Here is a 20,715-nt window from a genome sequence, read left to right as displayed (position 1 = left end):
TTAGTTTTTCGGTTATTGGACATCGGGTAAAAAAAGCTCAACTCCAGTTCCCTTTTATGAAAACCCTATTACAAAAACCCTTTTATAAACATATCAGTACTCTGGCAAATCTCGATTTGCATAGCGAACTCGTGCATTGTCTCAGCATCTGCACCACTGCAGAAGAAATAAATACATTCCCATCGCCAGGTAACATTTGTGCAAAAATCCTGGTGCAGGAATGAGCTAATCATCTAAACAACCGAGTCTCAATTTTCTATTCATTCAAATCGCTGCATTTTTATAGCCAATGTTTGGGATCCCAGACAAATTCCGATCATTACTTAAAGATTCATTTCCCCTTGCTTCCTCATATCCGTTCATTCTTTACGTCCTATTTCGACTTGTTGATCGAGAACGGAGAAACGGTTCATTTGGTTCATGCTGGAATGACGTTCGCTCTGAAGGAGTCGTTCTCAAAGGATCCGTTCATTCGCGTCATACCTCTCCGGGTGACGCAGTGGGTTTAATCTTGGCACTGAACACACGCGAGCTCAGTCACTCGTCGCCCGTGGGCCGCCGCGAGTCGGGAAACCGCATCCGGACTACTCTCCACTGCTCCTGGCCGTCCTCTCGCAGCGTCTGGACTCCCTCCCCGAGGTGGGTCGCAATGCGGGATTGAGCTAACAGAGAGCACCTTGCCACGACGTGAATACTATATCGCAAATGCTCGACGTGTTTAACCATCGCGAAATAACGCCTTTAACACTTCTCCTCGGCTCTTTCTTTCGAGTGTTTCCCCACTCTATTCGTATGACGACCCTCAATGTCTTAAATACCGCTTCTCAGTTGTTCTCTACGTGCTTTCTCCAAATTAGGAGCTCTCACAAATCAGTAACACACACACACACTCTGGGCATATACGTCTTTCTTTCTTTCCTCGTATTCACCAAGTGCGACAATCCCTGGAGTTAGTTCCGGTGACGTTGGCCTCTCTCCTTCCTCCCATGTTCCTTCCCCGGGTCGTGTCTTCTCATTTCTCGGTGAGCAAAGATTATTTTCTTATCCTGATAAAGACTCGAGGTGTGTGGACTCGTGTGTGTTTTGGCGTTTGACTCGGAACCCTTTTATTCGAGCCAAAATTCCCATTTTGGTTCCGTGGGTCTCTTTCTTAATTTGGTTAGGGATTTGTCTTCATAGTTGACCCATTTCTTTCTTTCTGGTAAACCCGTGGATCCTACGAACGCTCTCGGAACGGCCTCTCGTTTATCACTCCAGAGGGATTGATCGTTTATGTATTTTTTTTCGGGGTAAGTTCTTCGTCTTTAGACGTTTCCAAGATTCCATCCCGTTTTTCCGTCCAATTTCCGTCCACTGCTATTTTAATGGCGCCACTCATTCTCTTTCCACTGAATCACTTCTCTTGGTGCGTCACTTGAGTGCGTCGTACGCCTTTCGGGGCGCACAGCTTTTCCTATTCGCACGCTAATTTAGCCCCGTGTGTTTTGTTTAAAGTTTAAAGCAAATAATATTCCCCCTTAAGTTCAGAAATAATACTTATTTCAAAAAATATACGCAGAATTTTTACCCTCCTCATATCATCTTAGTGTAGTCGACTCACTATAAATCGTACAAAAAATAACTAACAAACCCTCGTGCCGTTCTCCGCTGGGGGGTGGTGGTATGCACTACCAAGGGAACGTAGTCTTGGTTACGAAAAGAGAAATACTCGTATCTACTCGGTTCTTCCGCTCTGCTGGCATAGTTGTCTCGCCTCTTTCCACATCGTCGCTGGCACCATGCACACCATGCGCGCCCGTTTCTAGTTTCATCTGAGATCCCTGAAGCACCACTCCCCCCGTCTTTCGATGGCATCCGATCCGACATCACAAGCACTCATGAATCTCTCGGTCCATCCCTCCCTCAACCTCCATAACCTTGCTATGATAAACTTAGTAGCGAACCCAAAATATTAGAGCAGCTAGGCAGAGAATCACTCACGGAGCGAAGGCAAACTTACAGTTTGAATCACTTGCGTAAATTGGATGTCTCTTTGGCAGTGATGTTGAAAATTCATTATTACCCCCATCGTTCTATGGTAGGAGAGAGATCATGTCATGATAAAATTAGATGGATTAAGTGTAGAACAGATAGATATGTTGACTAGGTGCTTCAGATATTGTTCATTTCCCCTCGAAAGTGGCCAAACCTCGGGAACAAACACACATTACCTGCTCTTCTGTTAATATGAGCGTCACATCCGGTTCCCATTCTTCCACGGCTCGCATATCCCTCGTCCGAATTCCCCCGTACGCCCCAAAGCACTTCCCCTAGTGGTTTGGGGCGTACGGGGGAATCCTCCTACCTCATGCATCCACCATGTTTCGTCGACGTTTTAATCCTCCTCCCAACTGAACCAAGCGGAAAAGAAAACTCGCGTAATCGGATCACATTCGACGTATTGACATGTTTTGTGCTTCACCAGCGGAGGAAGAGACCAGTCGCCGGGAGCGGCTTACTCCCCTCCGGACGACCGCGTCCATTTTCAGTCTCCCGTGGTCTTGGAAGCGGACCAACCGCCCTCCTCCCGAACCCACACCCTCTTCCCCACCCCCTCTCCTCCGCGATGCCTCTTTCCGCCTCTCGGAGTGGACGCGAAGACGCTTTGGGATCGCTGATAAGATACGCGCGTTATGCACCCTCCGCGCTTTCGTCCACTATCGCGGCTATTTCTGTTCCGTTGACATTTCCCCTTGATCAAACGACCGCTTATCTCCGCAAGTGCACAAGTAAGACTTGTTTAAACTGCAGTCTTGGCATGTCCGAGCCGATGGTATAATCTTAGGTCGGAGGTGTTGAGAAGTGGTCCGTGTATGCAATTCATCCATTGCAGTAAAAATGCGGGCTTATTTAGATAGCGACTGGGTCAAGCATGTAATTTCAGAAGCCACAAAAATTTTTATCGCAAGGCGGACCTTTTCGTTATACGTTTACTAATATGCGATACTATTGGGAGTAAACATTGTGACTTCATTTCCCTCGTGTACTCTTCGAAGAGGGAATTATATCTATGAATTGATAAGGATAGGCCCGTTTAAAGTTAATGAAGTGCTATAGCTTACAACTCTATTGTATTGCCATGGTCTTCCTCCGGTTTAAAACTCTTTTTCGCTCTCTTTCACCTCTCCTCCCTCTCCACTTACTACCGGATGTCAATACCATTCAAATGCATATTCGCGTCTTTTCTATTCTTCGCCACCTCCTACCGTCCAAACCCCAGCGGTCCACCCGAAGATGACCTTCATCTCCCCATTCCGCCTCGCGACATCTCTTCAATTCCCTCGAATATATCCCGAAGCACTTTCCTCATTCTCTCGCCATTCGCGACGCTTCGCTCGTGCTATCCTCGGTCCTCCTTATTCACTCTATTTTCACACCTCACGGAGCCTCTATCTTATCATGTACTCTCGTTATCTTACCTCGAGGCCTAGACTCAAGATTTTCAAACCCTACAAACGCCAGCCACCACACTATTGCATATTTACTAATGCTCACCTTGAGTTGTGATGTCATTAAATCGAATTTATTCATAAACTCTTTTGGTTAACATAATTGTTCCTTATGCCGTTAGTGGAAAGTATGTATTTTTTCCAAATCACCTCCTAAAGGTATTAAGATTTAGGCATAGTGTAAGGTTCCGGAAGGGCCGTGAAGACTATTACTCGCACTAGTGGCCCATCAGGCTCCGCCATTGGGTCTTGTTCGTCTTCATTATTTCCCATTCCTCAATTATTTTCATTTTCAACCGTACTCCACGTCATATTCAAATTATACTATTCATTGAAAAATGGTGTATGGATCTATTTTTATCAAAAAGACGATTCCGGGAGCTTATTTTTCTCGTCTTGTGAATACCGTGTGGTGAGACCCCTCGTACATCAGGCAGGGGGTCGTCCCACATGGATAGCACGGCGGTTAGAACTGAAACACTCGTACTAAGCGGGTAATGCACAAAGCGGAGCGATCAAAGGATTGAAACTACCCCTTTCCGCGCACCCCGTCGCATCCTCGTAGGGTATCGCGTAAATGTAGATGAAGGGCTTCGCTATGTGCGGTACTCGAGATCCACATAGATCGGTTTCCACGTTCCTCCGACACATTTGCTAGCCCTCATATTTCCGTCAGTTTGCGAACCTTATTAGTTCTTTCCCCCTCCTGATTTTTTGTTGACGTTTCGTTGAAAGTGATGTTGGTGTACGTACAGCTTATGTTTTATGTACTATGTTAGCTTTTATGGTCCATTAAAAATTGGGACCAATTTCCTGAAACAAAAATTAATTAAAAAATCAAATCTGCGGTGCTTGGTCGATGAAAAATAGTCCCCGCCAATTGAGAGGTGTTTCTTATCTCATGGCCTCTTTCTTTCAACGGGGGGATGTCTAAGGAGAAATAGAACGCCGACCCGCCGGTCTTTCGATGCGTGCAACCAGTGAATAATTAGGATCTTGAGCAACCTCTTGGCCGTGAGTCCGATTCGCGTCGCCTAGATGCGAGACGGGGAGAGCGGGCCGGGGTGCGGGGGGTCCTGCTGCTGGCGCATTGACGTCGTGGCGGATGCCTGAGGCTCCATGTGGTGTGGCTGGCTGGCACCTCGACGCCGAAGATCAGAAAGAACGCCCGTTGGCGCCTTGTCGGTCGTTAACTCTGATGGAGGTGGGGCGGACAATTAACGCGGCGATGGTGCGCCCCTCACCGGACACGATAACACCGCCTTCCCTCGTTGCGATCTCAGAATTCGTGGCCGATGCACTGCTCCATCTCCATGCCTATGGTATGCTTGCGTAGAAGAACCAGCTATGCAAGATGCCAACAAAACACTGCCATGACCATTTTTCGTGCCATCCTCTTAAAACTGGCGTTATGAACGAACTACTATTTTTCTCACAAGATAGGGTCATATTTTGAGATTGATGAGCCAATGATATCATTCATTCTTCCTCCTCCTCTGGGCTTTCGAGGACATCGTTTTTTTAGAAGTTGACTCTTTACATCTTCCCTTTCCGATAAAATATTAGTGCATTCCTACATTCTTTTAACTGGAAAGCACGTATAGTATTTTCTTTCATGTTAGTTTTCGACGCTCTACTCCAGATTGTTATTTGCATACATCATTGTGAAGAAGCTGAAGTCCAGGTGGTGTTTAAGTCTGCGTGGGCATTTTACCCTGCTCCACGATGAACAGCAACGGTGATAATGGCATCCCTGCCTTACACCTCTTCCTAACTCTACCCATCCGGACTCCGTGTTCCCGACTCGCACCTGAGAAGTCTGAGACATGTACAGGTTGCGGATTAGCCTCTTATCCGTCCAATCTATTCATATTTTCTGCACTAACTCATATATTTACTCTATCCAACGTCTTTTCGAAATCTACAACTCAGGCAAATACATCCTGGTTGTATTCAATGTTCCTCTCTATTGCTCTGACTTCATTAATGCAATGGAATCCCGCGTGGCGCTTTACTTTCAGAATTCAAGCTGATAATCCGCTAACCATTTGCTCTCATTTCCTCCTCCTTATTGGTGATTAGATTAGTACCACTTTAGTCAAGTGCGAAATCAAGCTTGCTATTCTGTAGCCGTAGAATATGGCTGCGTTTCCTTTTTTGGGACACTAATCAGACTAATAATTCCTGCCAAAATCCTCCCTTATAAATGCTACGAATTAGCCCATGTATAAAGTTCTGCGCCCACGTTTTCCCAAACCATTTAATAAATCCGCGGGAATGTTATCAACCCCGAAGGTCTTCATTTGATTTCAATTACCTCAGTCCCCTTTTCTAGCTCGCCATCAAATGTGTCTAGATCCCTTCCCACCCCATCCCTTTCTTGTCGACGCCTGAGTCGACTGGCCTTTTGTGTGTACGTTTCTCCCCTTCAAACAATATGCTTGGAGGTTGAAACCGCGATCGAGATCGTCGCTAAAATGCTCGGGAAGCGAATTTCGCGTCTTTTCGTCCTGCGTTTATTTATCCTTGCTATTAAAGCGGGAAGGTCGATTTGCAGGTCGAAAGGGCCTGGAACAATCCCATTTGAAGCCCCGGACGTCCTTCCACTCTGGGGGACGAAGCATCAAGCGAGACGAGCAGCTGACATCCACTCCCGCGGATTTCACAAGAGGCTCGCTAGACGGGTAACCGCCTCCTCCCCCCCTTCACCCCTGCGTTCGGAGGGGCGGGGGGAGGCCTCGGTTGCAACCCCCCTCACCCTCTCTGCGGGGGCGGAGGGGCGATGTGGGCCACAGTCTAGCTCGTGTGCGACTCACGCGGGTTTATGCGCATGGGCGGGGGAGGGGTCGGGCACGGGATGGGTGGGAATTTCGGATGATCCATTTTTATAGTTCAATAGCTGTGGATCGGATTTGTGGTCAATTTGTTGGAACTTCTCCTTGGTTGGGCCTCGCTATAATGTTGTGGCTAGTACTTGGGATCCCCTTGAGGGCTGAAAGAATTGGATCGTATAAGGGCTATGCCGGCGATGTTTGTCGAAAGAAGTAATGACACGTACTTGGACTGGAACCATCCCAAAATCGAAGAACACTTAATCTTGTTAGTAATTATCTTCAAAATGAATCGTCAGAGTAAACTGAAGACGGATTAGTTTTTGAAGGCGTGCAGCTCATTTGAAAAATTCATTTTTCAATGGAATCCTAAGCTCACGTTCGGGATCTCAATACTGGATTGGATGGACTGGAATGGATAGGTTTACAGATGTCGTATTTTGTTTGAGAATTAAGGAACAGAAACAGTTGCGAACTACGTTTACTAGTGGCGGATTTAATCTTTAAGTGGAATAGTTCTTTAGAAATAAAAAAAAATTCTTTCATTTACTCAATTGCTCTTGGGTGTAGCTAACAGGATTCACCTATAGTAACACCTATCGCCCGTTTTAGAATGTTGGCGGTATTGTCTCTTTTATCATTTCTAGTTGTCATTCTTTTTTCTTTCTCATTAAAATAGACACTTGTAGCGTTGCTAGTTTTTTTGTCGACGTTTATTTGGTTTATCTGCTCATGGTAATGGTTCCATCTTCGTGAATCCGGTCCTCGTTAATTTTTCATTGCCTTAAAATAAATCACTTGGTTGTTGGAGGCAGCCTTTCATCTGCCCGACGTGACGGAAACTCTTCGTGCTCAGCGCATTCCTGGTGTTGTGCCACCCTTCCACGCATATTCCATTTGGCATGGGAGGTGCGCGAACAAATATTTTGCGCGTGTTATAAAGCGAATGCTTAAACGTACACTTCCCGATCATGCTAATCCTTCTTTTCATGCGCAAAATCAGTTTCCTCATTCATTTTATTTTTAAACAATCATTCAGTTTCATTTATACCAATGCATTTCTGAGAGAGAGAAAGTGTTGGAAAAACAACACTCTTGAAGACCATATGATGCTCGCGAAATGGCGATTCCATTTTGAATGGGCTCTTCAAGAGGCCGCTCGTAATTCATTTTGTTCGCTTCGACCGCACGATTCGTGAACGACTCACAACTATCATGGAATCTCCTTCGCTCCTTTGCCCGAGGGAGTGTTCGGAACACGCTCCCACTCTTTCCCCCCCGTCCCCCCTCCTCCCGCCGAAGAGAGATGCATCTCCCTCCAGCGGTGTCTCGTATGCCTGCGGCTGAAGACGACACGCGAGGCCGTGCCCGGGAGAATCAGCCGAGCGTGCCGGCGCCTGGCCGAGGGCGCTCTGCTCCCAAGCGCGGATTCACTCGAGGGAGGATAGCACGCACACCCACACACACACACGCCTTTCCAAAGACGGTTCTCCGTGTGAATATTGATGCCCTTCGTACCCCGTGATTCTATGGCACTCTACTTTCCTTTCAGTCGAACGCAAATGAACTGCCTCAATTGACGACACGGCGACTCTATCGGCACGGGTGTGCACCTCAGTGGCACGTGAATTCATTAGTTGAAAAAGATAATTTGCCTGGACCGGGAATCGAACCTAGGTGTTCCTCGATTGCCAGCCGACCGCCTTTAAGGTTTTAAGTCAAGCGAAAAGAAATGAATTCAGCTTCGGCCGAAGTAATGGAGGACCGTTGTGATTGGATTCCGCACGTCTAGTCTCGCAGGAGCGTGAGGATTATTTAATAACCGGGTTTCCCTCTTTGACTTCGAAGCCAAGGCTTGTCGCTCGCTCTTGCTTGTTTCGTCTCTTCTATCGGCCCTTCAACTCTTTCTTCTCCCAAAGAACTTGAGAAGAAGTGCTCTCTACGCAGCCATTCGTTTGAGATGGGCCTGCCGCGGACGTGCGTTTGCTCCACTGGTAGTGCGTCAATAAATCGGGGTGTTGGAAGCGGTTGCCATCTTGCGGCTGGAGATGCGATTGCGATTACCATTCGGGACAAATGCCTTTGGCCTTGCGCCCGCGATTATATATATATATATATATATATATATATATATATATATATATATATATATATATATATATATAGTGGGTAGTATTGGAACGATTAAAGTTTCATCTATCATATACATATGTAATATATATATATATATTTTTTTTTTAAGGTAATCTACCGGTTAAGGTAGGTTTTTGGATGGACACAACTACCAAACAAATATTTTATTACTCCTAACAAAACACAAAATCCATCATCCTACTCTATATCAGGTCCCTCTTCATCACTGAGTACTTTCTTCCTCCCTTCATCCCGTCCAACATCCCTATCCTGTTCCTTCCCTTTCCTCTTTTGCCCAACATTCTACCCTCTATCACAGTCTTCAACATCCCACTGCCGGTCAACACCCCCTTCATCCACTTTTCCTGCCTCCATAGGATTGCTCCCAACAAACCCCTCTCTTCGCCCGCCATACCAAGTACTTCCTCATTTGTTTTCTTCGCGGTCCATTTCACCTTCTCCATTCTTCTCCACACCCACATTTCAAAAGCCTCCAATCTACGTCTATCCTCCTGCTTCAATGACCACGTTTCCGCACCGTACATAGCTACGCTCCATATCAAAGTTTTTACGAGTCTTTTCTTAACATCCTTACTCAACGTCCCTCTCATCAACTCCCTCCTTTTGAAAGCCCCTTTGCCTAGCGCAATTCTTCGCCTTACGTCCCTACTACTTTGACCGTGTTGGTCCAAAACACTACCGAGATACGTAAACTGTGCTACCTGCTATAGTTTTTGCCCTCCTATTTTAATGTTTAGCTTGGCCTTTTTCTTTCTAGAAAATCGCATAATCTTTGTTTTATTAATATTGATTCTCATCCCATACCGGTCGCACTGAATTTCCAATGCATTAAGCAATGCTTGCAACCCCTTGGCTGACTGACAAACTAAAGCTTGGTCATCAGCAAACCTCACTGATTTTATGAATTCGCCGCCCACTTTCATTCCTACTTCCAGTTCTTCCCATGCCTCTTTGATCATTTCCTCTGCATACAGGTTGAACAGCAACGGTGATAATGGGCAACCCTGCCTTACACCCCTTCCTAACACTGCCCATCCGGACTCCCCGTTTCCCACCCGCACCTGAGCAGTCTGAGACATGTACAGGTGGCGGAATAACCTCCTTTCCCTGCAATCTATTCCTATTTTCTGCAATATACTCATTAGTTTACCCAATTCACTCTGTCAAACGCCTTTTCGAAATCTACGAAACAGGCAAATACATCTACATCAATACCCTGCAAGCCACCAAAAAGGTTTGTGGCAGGGGGTGCAGCACGAGGAGGAAAGGGTAGGGGATGAGGGGGTTAGGGTTTTTCAAATGGATGGGGAAAGGTGAGGGGAACCTGCAAAAAAAATAAATATAAATAAATAAATAAATATATATATATATATATATATATATATATATATATATATATATATATATATATATATATATATAATCGTTTAACCCTGCGCAGTCGCTACATTGTAGGTTAATACTTATTATGTCGAGCCGGCTCCTGGGGGATTTCGATTACAAGAATTACCCTCTGGTTGTGTTCTATATTCCTCTCGATTAATAATCTCATTACTGCAATGGCATAACGCGTACCTCTCCCCTTCCTAAACCCAAACTGATCATCCCCTAAGTAATCATTTGCCCTACTCTCTATCCTTTTGTTTATGATCCTGAGAACAACTTTAGCTGCGTGGGATATCAAACTTATTGCCTTGTAGTCCTCACATGATGTAGCCTTTACCTTTTTCGCATTAGGAACTAAAACTGATCTCGCAAAGTCTTCCGGCCAGATTCCTTCCTCATATATACTACGAATCAGATATATATATATATATATATATATATATATATATATAAATGTATTTATATATATGTAAATTATATATATATATATATATATATATATATATATATATATATATATATATATATATATATATATATATAAATAACGATTTGTGTTTATACAAGTAATCTATCTGCAATAGGTGTTTTAGCTATCGTAATTTTCTGCAAATATTCACTTAAGATTCATCCGATAAGTCGGAGAAGATAAATGTTTTGGGAACAGTGTGATGTGATTATCTTTTTACCCTTATCACCTGCTTCTGCGGTTGCATATGGCCTCCTTATGTCGTGTATAGACATGAAGAGGTAGAGATAAAAATGGCGGACCGAGTAAAATACCCGGGAATCGTAATTACAATATCGGAAGTAACATAATGTAAGGACGATGGGATCGTTTGCGGAGTTTCATTTAGGAATCTAATCTACATCTACACAATATCCCGCAAGCGCGTATGGCGTGGGGTGTCAGGTCATCATCCGGAAAAGAGAATGGAACCACACGCAAAACCAACAAATCCCTACAAATCTAAACGCACAGAGGCGTATATTTATGCGAAAACCTTTTTAACTTACAGGCGTGCAAATACATAAACTATCATTTAACCTCTCAACTCATGAACATTCACCTACAATTGTAGTAAAATCTGTGAAATAACGTGCAAATTTCTATGCATGCTGGAGGAAGACTTAATTCGAAACAATGGTTTGTTAGCATAATATTTTTTTTATTTATTACGCGGAAAAAGGGGGTAAAAATAAACCACAACCATTTATACGACAGGCCTTAACCATAGCGAGACAGGTCGTGCAGAAATGAAAATTAAGAAGGGGTTGCGGTTCATCTAGGCTATGAGGAGGGGAACTATTCCAATGAAAATTAAGAGATATTATTTCACGTCGGCTAGACTTGATCTCACCTGGACCAGACCCCGGAGACTCGCGTACTTAAGGGTTAAAGGTATTCCTTGGAGACCTCCTTGGGCACTCGGAGAAAGGAGCTGACCCCACTTATTGAAGCCGTCTTTTGGAATGTGAGTTTCACCTGCCGTTGCCTCAGTGTGTGGTGACCTTGACGAACACCGATCATCAAAACTGTCCTATTTGATCAGTGAGTGCTATTGCCTGGTTTGGCGTGAAAGATGTTCCGGGAGAGAATGCTCGTTCGGCGCACTTCCCTCCTCCCTCTGTGCGGCCATCCGGGTTTCATCGACACGTTCGTTTGAGCGAACTCCTTTTTCAGAGTCTCAACAGTTGAAGCTTCGTAGAGACTTGAGTCGGGATAGGCAGGGTCTGTCGATTAAAAGCGAGGGGAGTTGAATTTCAGGCTTATTGCATCGTAAACTGTGGCGGATGACTTATTAATAAACACGCAAAATGCAACTGATGCAAACGGAGTTTGTGTGAGCTTCTTATGATGAAATTTTCTGGGAGAAACATGCATATTACAATCCAATGGCCAAGCCCTTTTGGGAAATCAAAGAGTTTGTCAGCACTAGCACAGGACTGATTGCACTTGCCTCTGTTATCAGCCAGTACGAGTACTCTTGTTTCTTACACTGAGATACTCGCATGATGCAAATGGTTTTGATTGCCTTATTGCGCCCGGGCCATAATGGTTTCTGGAAATGAATTTTCCTACGTACTTATTTGTGGTTTAATTCTGGTGTGTGACCATGAAGAGAGACCACTACGCTGGCCGACGCGCCTCTTGGAAACCGTGTGGTAGCTTAGAGAACAAACCAAGGGCTATCGAGCGGAAAGCCGAGGTTCAAATCCGGGTGGATGTTTTGGACAAGGAGGACTGAATGGCGTCCGGCGTGTTTTTCTGGTCCAGGCAGACGAGGAAGGAGCTGACCACCTGGCCTCTTAATTAATAGCTTTCTAATGTTTGGATTTGACGCGGCGTAAAGGGGCTTGATTGGACTTGGGGGTTTACCCTCATCTTTCGGAACAGCCCACGGGGTGTTTGGTGATTGGGAATTATCATCCGATTTTAGTTGACTGCTTACAGATAAGATGTATTTTCTGTTTGTTTAAGTATTTGTTATTTTTATTAGTTTTCGTTGTACTTTTGCATAATTTAGTAACTATTGACACCACGATTTACGCAGTGAAATTCTAGTGCGGAGAGAAATGTGAAGATTTTGGGTACAAATAGTCGACTCGGGAAAAAATGTCGTCTTTATCAGCCGGCCGTTATTTATATATTACCGAAAGATGGTCGAGTTAATTTTTGTTCAGTAGTTAAATGAACAACGGGCAGTTACACTTTAACCGTCGCAAAAGTTGCTAAGGGGTTTTAAATAAAAAAATTAATCATTTGATCTCATTTGCATGAAAGGCTCTATTTAAAAATTAAGTCTGTAGGCATAGACGAAAAAAAGGTGCTAAAAAGTGTTTTCAGGAAATTATAATGTTGAAAGCGGTGCAAAAGGTCCTCTTCTCCTCTTATTCCCAAGGTCCAAGAAGTAACACGAAAGATGTTAAGAAATATTAAGGAACTTGGTACAAAGACGAAGACACCTAGTGTTCATAGCTTTCCGAGAGGTAACAAAAATTGCATGCAGCATTTTATAAATGTTCCTTTCTCAATTTGAAAGAATTTATTTTAAATATTCGCAAAAAATGAATATTTAATGAGAGTTTCTTGTGGATTTTCACATATTCACACATGGCGCATAAAAAATTCACAAATTTTCTGTCTCATTATGACGGGACCTCTCTCCACCTTCACCACGCCTAGCAACAAACGAGGAAGTTGTTGGCACAGGAAGCGTTCCAAAAGTAATGCAATTGAATATCCCGCACCGTTCCTATTTTTTGGAATGGGATGAAATTACTTGGAGTAGGTGGGGGAGGGGGACGCTAAGCTTTGCCGCGACACCGGTCTCAGTGCTCTCCTAGTTGTTGGAGCGGAAGGACGTCAGTTATTGTAAACCTCTGCGCGCCGACCGTGTCACGAAAAAAATGTAATCGACGATCGAGAAACGTTACGCGATTAAGTTTTGTGTTACACTGAAAAAATCTTTTAGGAGTCTAACAAAATGATCCGTGAGACTTGCGGGGATTTGGCTCTGTCTTACAAGTTTCGAGGTGCGGGAAAAGTGTGTCGAGGTCCAAGGACAGTACTTTGAAGAATTTGAAGTGTTTGTGTAAATCTGTTCAATAAGTTACTTATGGTGGGCGAGGAGAAGGGATTGTTGGGAAATCATAAGGAGGCAGGAAAGATGGATGCAAAATATTTTGGGAGGGAAGAAGTATTCGAAGATGAAGAGGGACCTTTTCTTAGGAGCCACAAAATATGTATATGGTAGCTGTGTCCGTCCCAAACTCTTTTCTCCGGTAGATTACCTATATAAATAATAATAATCCTAATCCGAAGCCCGTGTGCGCGTGGGAATGTCGTTTCGGATTAAATGTGAATGACGACGAGTCGCCGTGATGGCGCGAGCCTCGGAAGCAGGCGGCACATGATTTTCCTTCGATCTCTAATTGTGGTCCTCCTCTATTTTCTCTTCTTGCGTCGCAGGCGTTCCCTTGGCGGCAGCCACGCCCCTTCACCCTCTTCACGGCCTCTCGCAGTCAATCCACGTCCACCCATCGGCGGCGGTCGCGGCTCCAGGGCCGGTTCCGGGTGCTCAGGGGGGCGTGTCCGGGGCGGGCGCCCCTGGTTCCGACGGAGGCTCCCAGCGGCGGAGGAAGAAGAAGAGGAGGAGGAAGAGGAAGCGAGGGGTAAGACGGAGCATTCCCATGCATTTAGTAGTATGAATATGCGTGCGTTTGATGCCGGGGTCCATTCGCTGTCTGGGAAGTGGCGTCGTCGGACCCTGGCGGTTGCTATACACGCATTCCTGCTTCACCCCTGGATCCATTCACCGATTTACCTTGCGCCCCGGACCATTCCTTTGATGAATTGATTGATAACCAATCTGCCGATTCCATCTGTCCTGGTGCCATGGACCTGTTGGTTTCAGGTGTCCTCTGCTTTTAGGAGATAGGTAATCTCATTGGAATAATGCAGACACATTTTAATGACAAGGTAATTGGATAATCTCAACTGCTTGAGGATCCAATTAAGGGAAAAATACAGTTGTATTTGAGTTTTAATATGAAGCCAATCAAATATGACGGGAAATGAGGATTTAAATTTTTCAATCGAGTCGAGTAATTCAGCTCCAATTAAGTTTTTGTATTTAGATTAATTCTTTTTTGATTTTTGAGATACTTCCCTTCCAATGCCGTCATAATGATTCGCGTAATTCATGGCTTGCTCTTTAATTAGCTGAAATATGTTCGTCCTGTTACTGTATTATAATTGACAATCACTTGGTGTTCCATCTTCCTTCCTTCGTTTCGAAGATGGTGACTATCGTCTGTATTTGACTCGGGGTGTCTTTGCAATCAATTACTCCTCGTCGCCCGTGAAAAGACTGTTCCGTCTTGCTTGGGGAGAGAGATTTTCAGTATTTTACGAGGAAAAGAGGAAAATTAGGAGTTTATGTAGAGTGGAGCTACATGAAGCATTTTGCGGTGGTCATTCTTTGTGCCGAGCAAGTATATTTTTCAAATGTGATTTGCAAATTCTGATTTGCATAATTCATAGAATTATGTAGGAATGCCAGTGTGCTATTACCTATGCTTGTAAAATTTCGTAAGCTGTACGCTGAAAGTAGTTGTTAGGGTTCATGAACCAGTTGCCATTTATCGAAGCTGCATGTCAGAGTTAGTCCCGCAAAACAATTATAAAGTCTTAGTTTTGATACTTTCCCGAAGTCTGACATGGTCCGCAGGAAGCCGAATCTCGGCCAAGACTTGGCTCATGGCCAGGAACTTAATATCAAGATCTAACCTTCAAATATGTGTCCTTAAAGTTAAGATATTCATGTGAATTTTGGCTTGGATATTCGCCTAAGGGGTTTGACGATGTAGGGTGAATAGGTAATATTATTAGGCGTTCGAGAATACTATTTAAGCATATCTCAACTTTGAAAAATGTCATCCAAAGGAGTACTTAGAATTCACTGAAGGAACTTCCTTTACTTTTTGTGTAATAAATTTATTTAAAAAATAAAGGGTGATGTCATTGTTGGCTTACTGAAAAAGTATAGTACAAGTATGTACTACTTGTATGTTATGTATCTGCTCTTAAGAAAAAAAGACCTTTTTTTGTTTCAATGGTTATTATTCAGTTTCAAGCAGATTTAAATTGTTCATTGATTTAAATTTCTATTTAGAGTTTTCATTTTTCCTTATATCTTTTCTTATTATTAATCAATATGTTATGGATATATTATTACAATGTGTTATTATATCAAAATGGATGGTAAATTCAAAAGCAGTTTCCCTTGATCGGAGAAAGCTCGGTCTTCCAATTTACCCTAAAATACAGTAGTGGTTAAAGTAGCCAAGATGGCAGACCGACCGAGAAACTCCTTACTCCAATACTTATTCCCTCTAATGTGTTCCTTTTCCTCCCTCTTCAGTTGACGGACGACGCCTCCGAGGAGACAAGCTCGGAGGTGGGCGAGGAGGAGGCGGGAGCGGGCGGGAGCGGAGGGGCGGTGAGCGTCACGTGCGGCGCCTGCAGCGCCGTGGGTGACGAGGAGTTCGAGGAGGAGGATGACGAGGAGGAGGAACAAGTAGGGCCCGTCGTCGTCGTGCGCCTGGGCAGCGTCCTGCCCCTGGTGATGAGCCAGCAGCCGGGGCCCCCGGGCCCACCGCCCGCCATGGCGGCGGCCCCACCGACCCAACCGTACGGTTCCCAGGCGGACGGCCCCGCCGCGGCCCAAGCGTCCGCCGGCCGCGAGGCGGAGGCCAGCAGCACGGACTGCAGCGAACTCTCCGGACAACTGGAGTCGTCCTCGACGAGTGGCGGAGAGGAGACGATGGTCCCCGCGGAAGGTTCAGCGGCGGGGGGGCGGGGCGACGACCAACCCCCCGAGGACGAGGCCACCACGGAGACGAGGGAGGTGTGGACCCAGTCGCCCCCAGAGGCGGCCGTCCAGGTGGACGAGCCACCCACGCCCCCTCCGTCCCCTCAGCCCCCCGAGGTGGAGGTCAGCGTCGAAGAGACCGCCGCGCTGGAATACGAATCGAAGGAACCGCAGGGTGATGACACCACCTTGACCCCTGCGGCTGAGAAGCTGGCGGCCGAGGACAAACCCCAGGGAGCCCAGAAACCCAGCAGGAGGAGGAACGGGCGAGGGAGGAACAACAAGCCGTCAGTGCAGGTGATTCACTCAGAGGAATCCCCGCCGGACGTGCCTCCGCCCCCCGCCGTCGCCCCGCCTCCCGCAGAGGTCGAAGTGCTGGAGACTGAAGGGCCCGAGCTCATCCAGCTCGTCGAGGACACCCCGAAGGAGGTCATGGGGCCATCGTTGGAGCCAATCGAGGGACCTAAAGACGAGCCACCAACTGCCAAAACGGAGTCGGCTCCAGTGCTGGAGGAATCCGTGATTTCCAAGGCTGCACCGGCGCCAGTTCAGCAAATGGCTCCGGTTCCAGTGAAGACCGCTCCAGAACCATCCAAGACGGGCGTGGAACCGCCGGAGAAGGAGCGAACCGAAGAAAAGGCGGAGGAAAAGAAAGAAGAACTCCTCCCTCTTGTCGAAGACTCGTCGACGCACGCGGAGGTGGAGTCCACGATCGAACGGCTGTCGCCGCCGGAACCGCCGAGGCCTTTTGCGGCAGAACCCGAGGCATCGCCCCCGAGCTCCCTTCCCTTGGACACGTTCACCTTCAAACCGGAGCCTTACAAGCATCCAATGCTAAAGTCTCCCAGGAAAGAGCTCAAGGAGGAGTCTCCGTTGATTGCGGAGGTGCTCAGTCGGGAGAGAAACGGGGATGCGAACCTGGATCACGAGGAGGAAGGGAAGATCAGAGAGCACTCTCCGACTTCCAGGCATTTACAAGACATGCCGAGGAGGAAAGCGAGGCTCAAGAAGCCTCCCGAAAGAGAGCAGACGCCCGAAATAGAAGACGCCGAGGTCACGGGAGAACCCGAACTGGCAGGGGTCACCGTCGCCCTCGAAGAGACCGTTCTGTCAGCTGCCCCAGCGGTCGCCCGGGTTGAGGACAATAACGGCGAGGGAGAGCACGGGCCGATCGGTTCGGGGTCGGAGGTCAACGAGGACGCCTCCCCTTCCAAGGAGGAGACGCTGACGGAGGTGGTGTCCAAGTGGTTGGAGGAGAACTCGGACGCTCTGCCCGAGTCCTTGGAGGAGATGAAGGAGGGAGGGGAGAAGACTGAGGCCGTGTCCGCGGTCGAAGCAGAGGCAGAGGGGGGAATGTCGACCGGTTCAAAAAACGGGGTACGCAACCCTTTTCCTGCACCATCCAGTAGATTGCCAGAGAGGAGCGAGTGCGTGCGTGTGTGCGAATCGAGTGTAAGCGCGTGTGCCTTTAGTCGGGATGGTCCAGCGAAAAGGGTTGCGAACCGTATCTTCGGAGCAGGTGACGACGGTGCCAAATCTGAGAGGGGGGAGGAGGAGGGGGCAGACGCCGATGACGAGGATCGGGGCAGCTGCGAGTGGGAGCCCATGACCGTGGAGGCCCCCAAGAGGAACTTCTCCGACCTGGAGGCCTGGAAGCGACTCAGGGGCGGCCTGGGCGGGAGCGTCGAGGCCCTGAGGAGTCTGGGGAGCTACGAGGAGGAGGAGGAGGAGTCGAGGAAGGCCAGGCTCAACATGTGCGACCCCACGGCCTCGGTCGCCAAGTACTACTGCCTTGGGGCCGCACGGGAGCCCAAGTCGCCCTCGCCGGGAGAGGGCCCGCCGCTCAAGGCCCGCGAGGACACGGCCCCCACCGACTCCGGCGTGCAGACGGACGAGGAGGAGGAGGTCATCGGCAGGCCGATCGCCGCGGCGGAGGAGGCCCGTGAGGAGGAGGAAGCCCCGCAGGCGAGGAGGGCCCACCACAAGCCCGTGGGCCTGGGCAAGACGGCCGCATTCGTGGCGAGGCAGATTGGGGCCACCGAGTCGGCCAAGGGGCCCTTCCCGTGCGGGATATGCTGCATCATCCAGTGATGGGGATTTCTCTGCGGGGGAACCGAAGGGCGGGGAGAAGCAGAGGAGGGAGGGAGGGAGGGGACTTCAATCGCGCATCCGCTCGCGACGAGGAGAGAGAAAGAAACGCTCTGCATTTCAAATACTATTTACATTTCCTTTCATTCGGGAAAAGGGAAGCGAGTCGGGCGGGGATTTGCGATTGAACAAATGTTTTACCCCTGAAGCAAAAGAGTTCAGGGTTTGAGGCGCAATGAGCATTTGTTGGCCTTTCCTTGAGGGTTTCGGAGGGGTGCGCAATTGAATCCATGGAGATGGATTTAAAAAGAAAATGACGAGGATGAGCGGGAAGAAGGAGATGGGTCCCGCATGGGTGGCTTTGGTCGCGGGACCAGCGAGCTGCCGGTGTTCGCCTTCGCAGCCGATGGGGTTCCCGGGATCCTGCTTCGTCCCGGGCGGAAAGCAAAGACGGATGAGAGATTGAGGCCAATATTCGCTACTAATGTGTTCGCGAGCACTTCCATTATTCTCCCGAGTGGAGGAGGGGTCGTTTGATTGATAGGAAAAAAAAACACGGGGATAGCTTTGGTTTTCACTCTATTGTACATATAACTTCCTGTCGCACTGAGCGCTGTGGGGCCGTTTATTTTTTAAACAGAATCGTTGTTAAAGGCATATTTTTTCTCGGTTGCAAAATGCCGATCTGTTTTTCTATTCGTCTATACTCCCTCGATGAGGCTCGTCACGATCTCGTTTACGCAAAGGATTCTAGGGGTGCGATGTGCGCGCAATGCCGCCGACGTCGGAACTGATGAAATGAGCTTATTTTTGTCAAAATTCGATCATCGGAGGGCGCGCCAATCGGTCGGCCGATTGATTGCTCGACTCCTGGGAGGATGGGACCCCCCCCACCCCAACCTCCCCCCCCTTGATCTCTTTCCACTTCTCTCCATCTCAGACCGCCATTTCTCTTTTCTATCAAATGCCTCTAATTCCTATCATTCAATTTGCCCAACGAATCTATTTTGATTTTTCAAAAATCGCCTAAGAATAATAATGTTGCCGGTTGATATAGGTCTATTTTGCCCACGTGGGAGAGAGAGAGGGAGAGAGTGAGAGAGGGAGAACAGAGAGTAATCCGCAATGATGTTTTTTGTTTTATTTTTTTGATTTGCGGAGAATGTGATATAAATATATATCTTTGAAACTTTGAAAAATGTTCGACGCAACTGAATTAAATTGAAAATATGTCCTCCTCGTAATACCTAATGATACTTTTGAAGTTCGGAAAAAGGTAAATGATTTGGTGATGGCGCCCTGAAATGGATGGCTGACAAATTATATTTTCATCTTTACATTTTTTAAAATATTCAACGAAGGTTGTGTGGTAATAATTTTGTGATGAATTTAACGGGGAACTCGCCCGTTTTTTTCTTTATTGCTCCTTTCTTGGAGGAACTCAGATTGATCCGTTTCTGGAAGTTGGGTAATGAGTGCTGTAAGTCGGGGAGAAATGATGAAACGATGAACGAACTGATGGGAGTTCATCAGTTTTCATTAAGTGGTTACTAAGACTGATTTGCTGATGCTGTCAGAAACATGTTTTGGGCTGACTTAATTGAGGATTCTTGGTTTGACACTTGGACGAAATGGAATGGGGAAACACACGGGTTTGGTTCAACCCGTTGGGAATAACATACCCGGGCAGAGGAATACATTTCACCCTCGAAGTGAATGAACGATCATTTCATATATACATGTAGATATATCGCTCGCATCCGTTTCGCTAATGTAACTTGAGCTCAATGTTTAAGAATATTAATAAGTGGGTCCTAAGGAAAACCTTGAATGATTTAAACTTGATATACTCAGCCAATGTTGTTCAGTCTTCTCTCAGCGGCATTAATCAATTTAATAATGTTATATATTTGAAAACTAAAGAGACTGCCAAGCGTAAAGAGGGTTGTGCTGACGTTGAAATATTTTGATTTTGAATGGAAGCCTAATGAAAAGAAAAGAAGTGTTGCTGTTAACTTAATTATTAATGTTTTTAAATTCCTATGTAAAAGCGCCCAAAGATCATGTCCGTGGGATTTGTTGTTGGCCATAATGACGATTGACGCGTTTTGTGCTTGGATTATGTTGTGTGTCTCATTACCTATAATGTGGAAAAAATATATACATATATATATATAATATATATTAAGCGTTGGATGAACTGCGGTGTATATTTTGCCATAAAAATGAAACCGGATGCGGTTTCGCGCAATCTGCCTAACCAAAATGTTACTTATTTTCACTGCTGCAAATGCAAGAAGGGGTGAGATTTTGATGGAAATAAGAAGCATATAAGTGTGGTCGTTTAGGGGGCGCGTTCCGCCGTGATCGCGCGGAATCGTCTTGTCTTCA

At 46.5% G+C, this 20,715-nt stretch overlaps 1 protein-coding gene across 1 annotated transcript in view; it reads left to right on the top strand.

Moving 5' to 3' along the window:
* LOC139695525 (uncharacterized) overlaps window positions 1-18,390 on the top strand; it is a 452,837-nt gene extending 434,447 nt beyond the window's left edge. Inside the window, exons 7-8 of the mRNA XM_071594355.1 lie at window positions 13,833-14,035; window positions 15,787-18,390. Of these exons, the coding sequence (XP_071450456.1) occupies window positions 13,833-14,035; window positions 15,787-18,327 (2,744 nt within the window). The 3' untranslated portion in view covers window positions 18,328-18,390. The remainder of the gene's footprint in view (window positions 1-13,832; window positions 14,036-15,786) is intronic.
* Window positions 18,391-20,715: the final 2,325 nt, after the last annotated feature.

This window comes from Hetaerina americana, unplaced genomic scaffold (genome assembly GCF_022747635.1).
Source record: "Hetaerina americana unplaced genomic scaffold, ioHetAmer1.1.p SCAF_6, whole genome shotgun sequence".
In the NCBI taxonomy this organism is placed as follows: Eukaryota; Metazoa; Arthropoda; class Insecta; order Odonata; family Calopterygidae; genus Hetaerina; species Hetaerina americana.
This window is presented reverse-complemented; position numbering and strand designations above follow the sequence as displayed.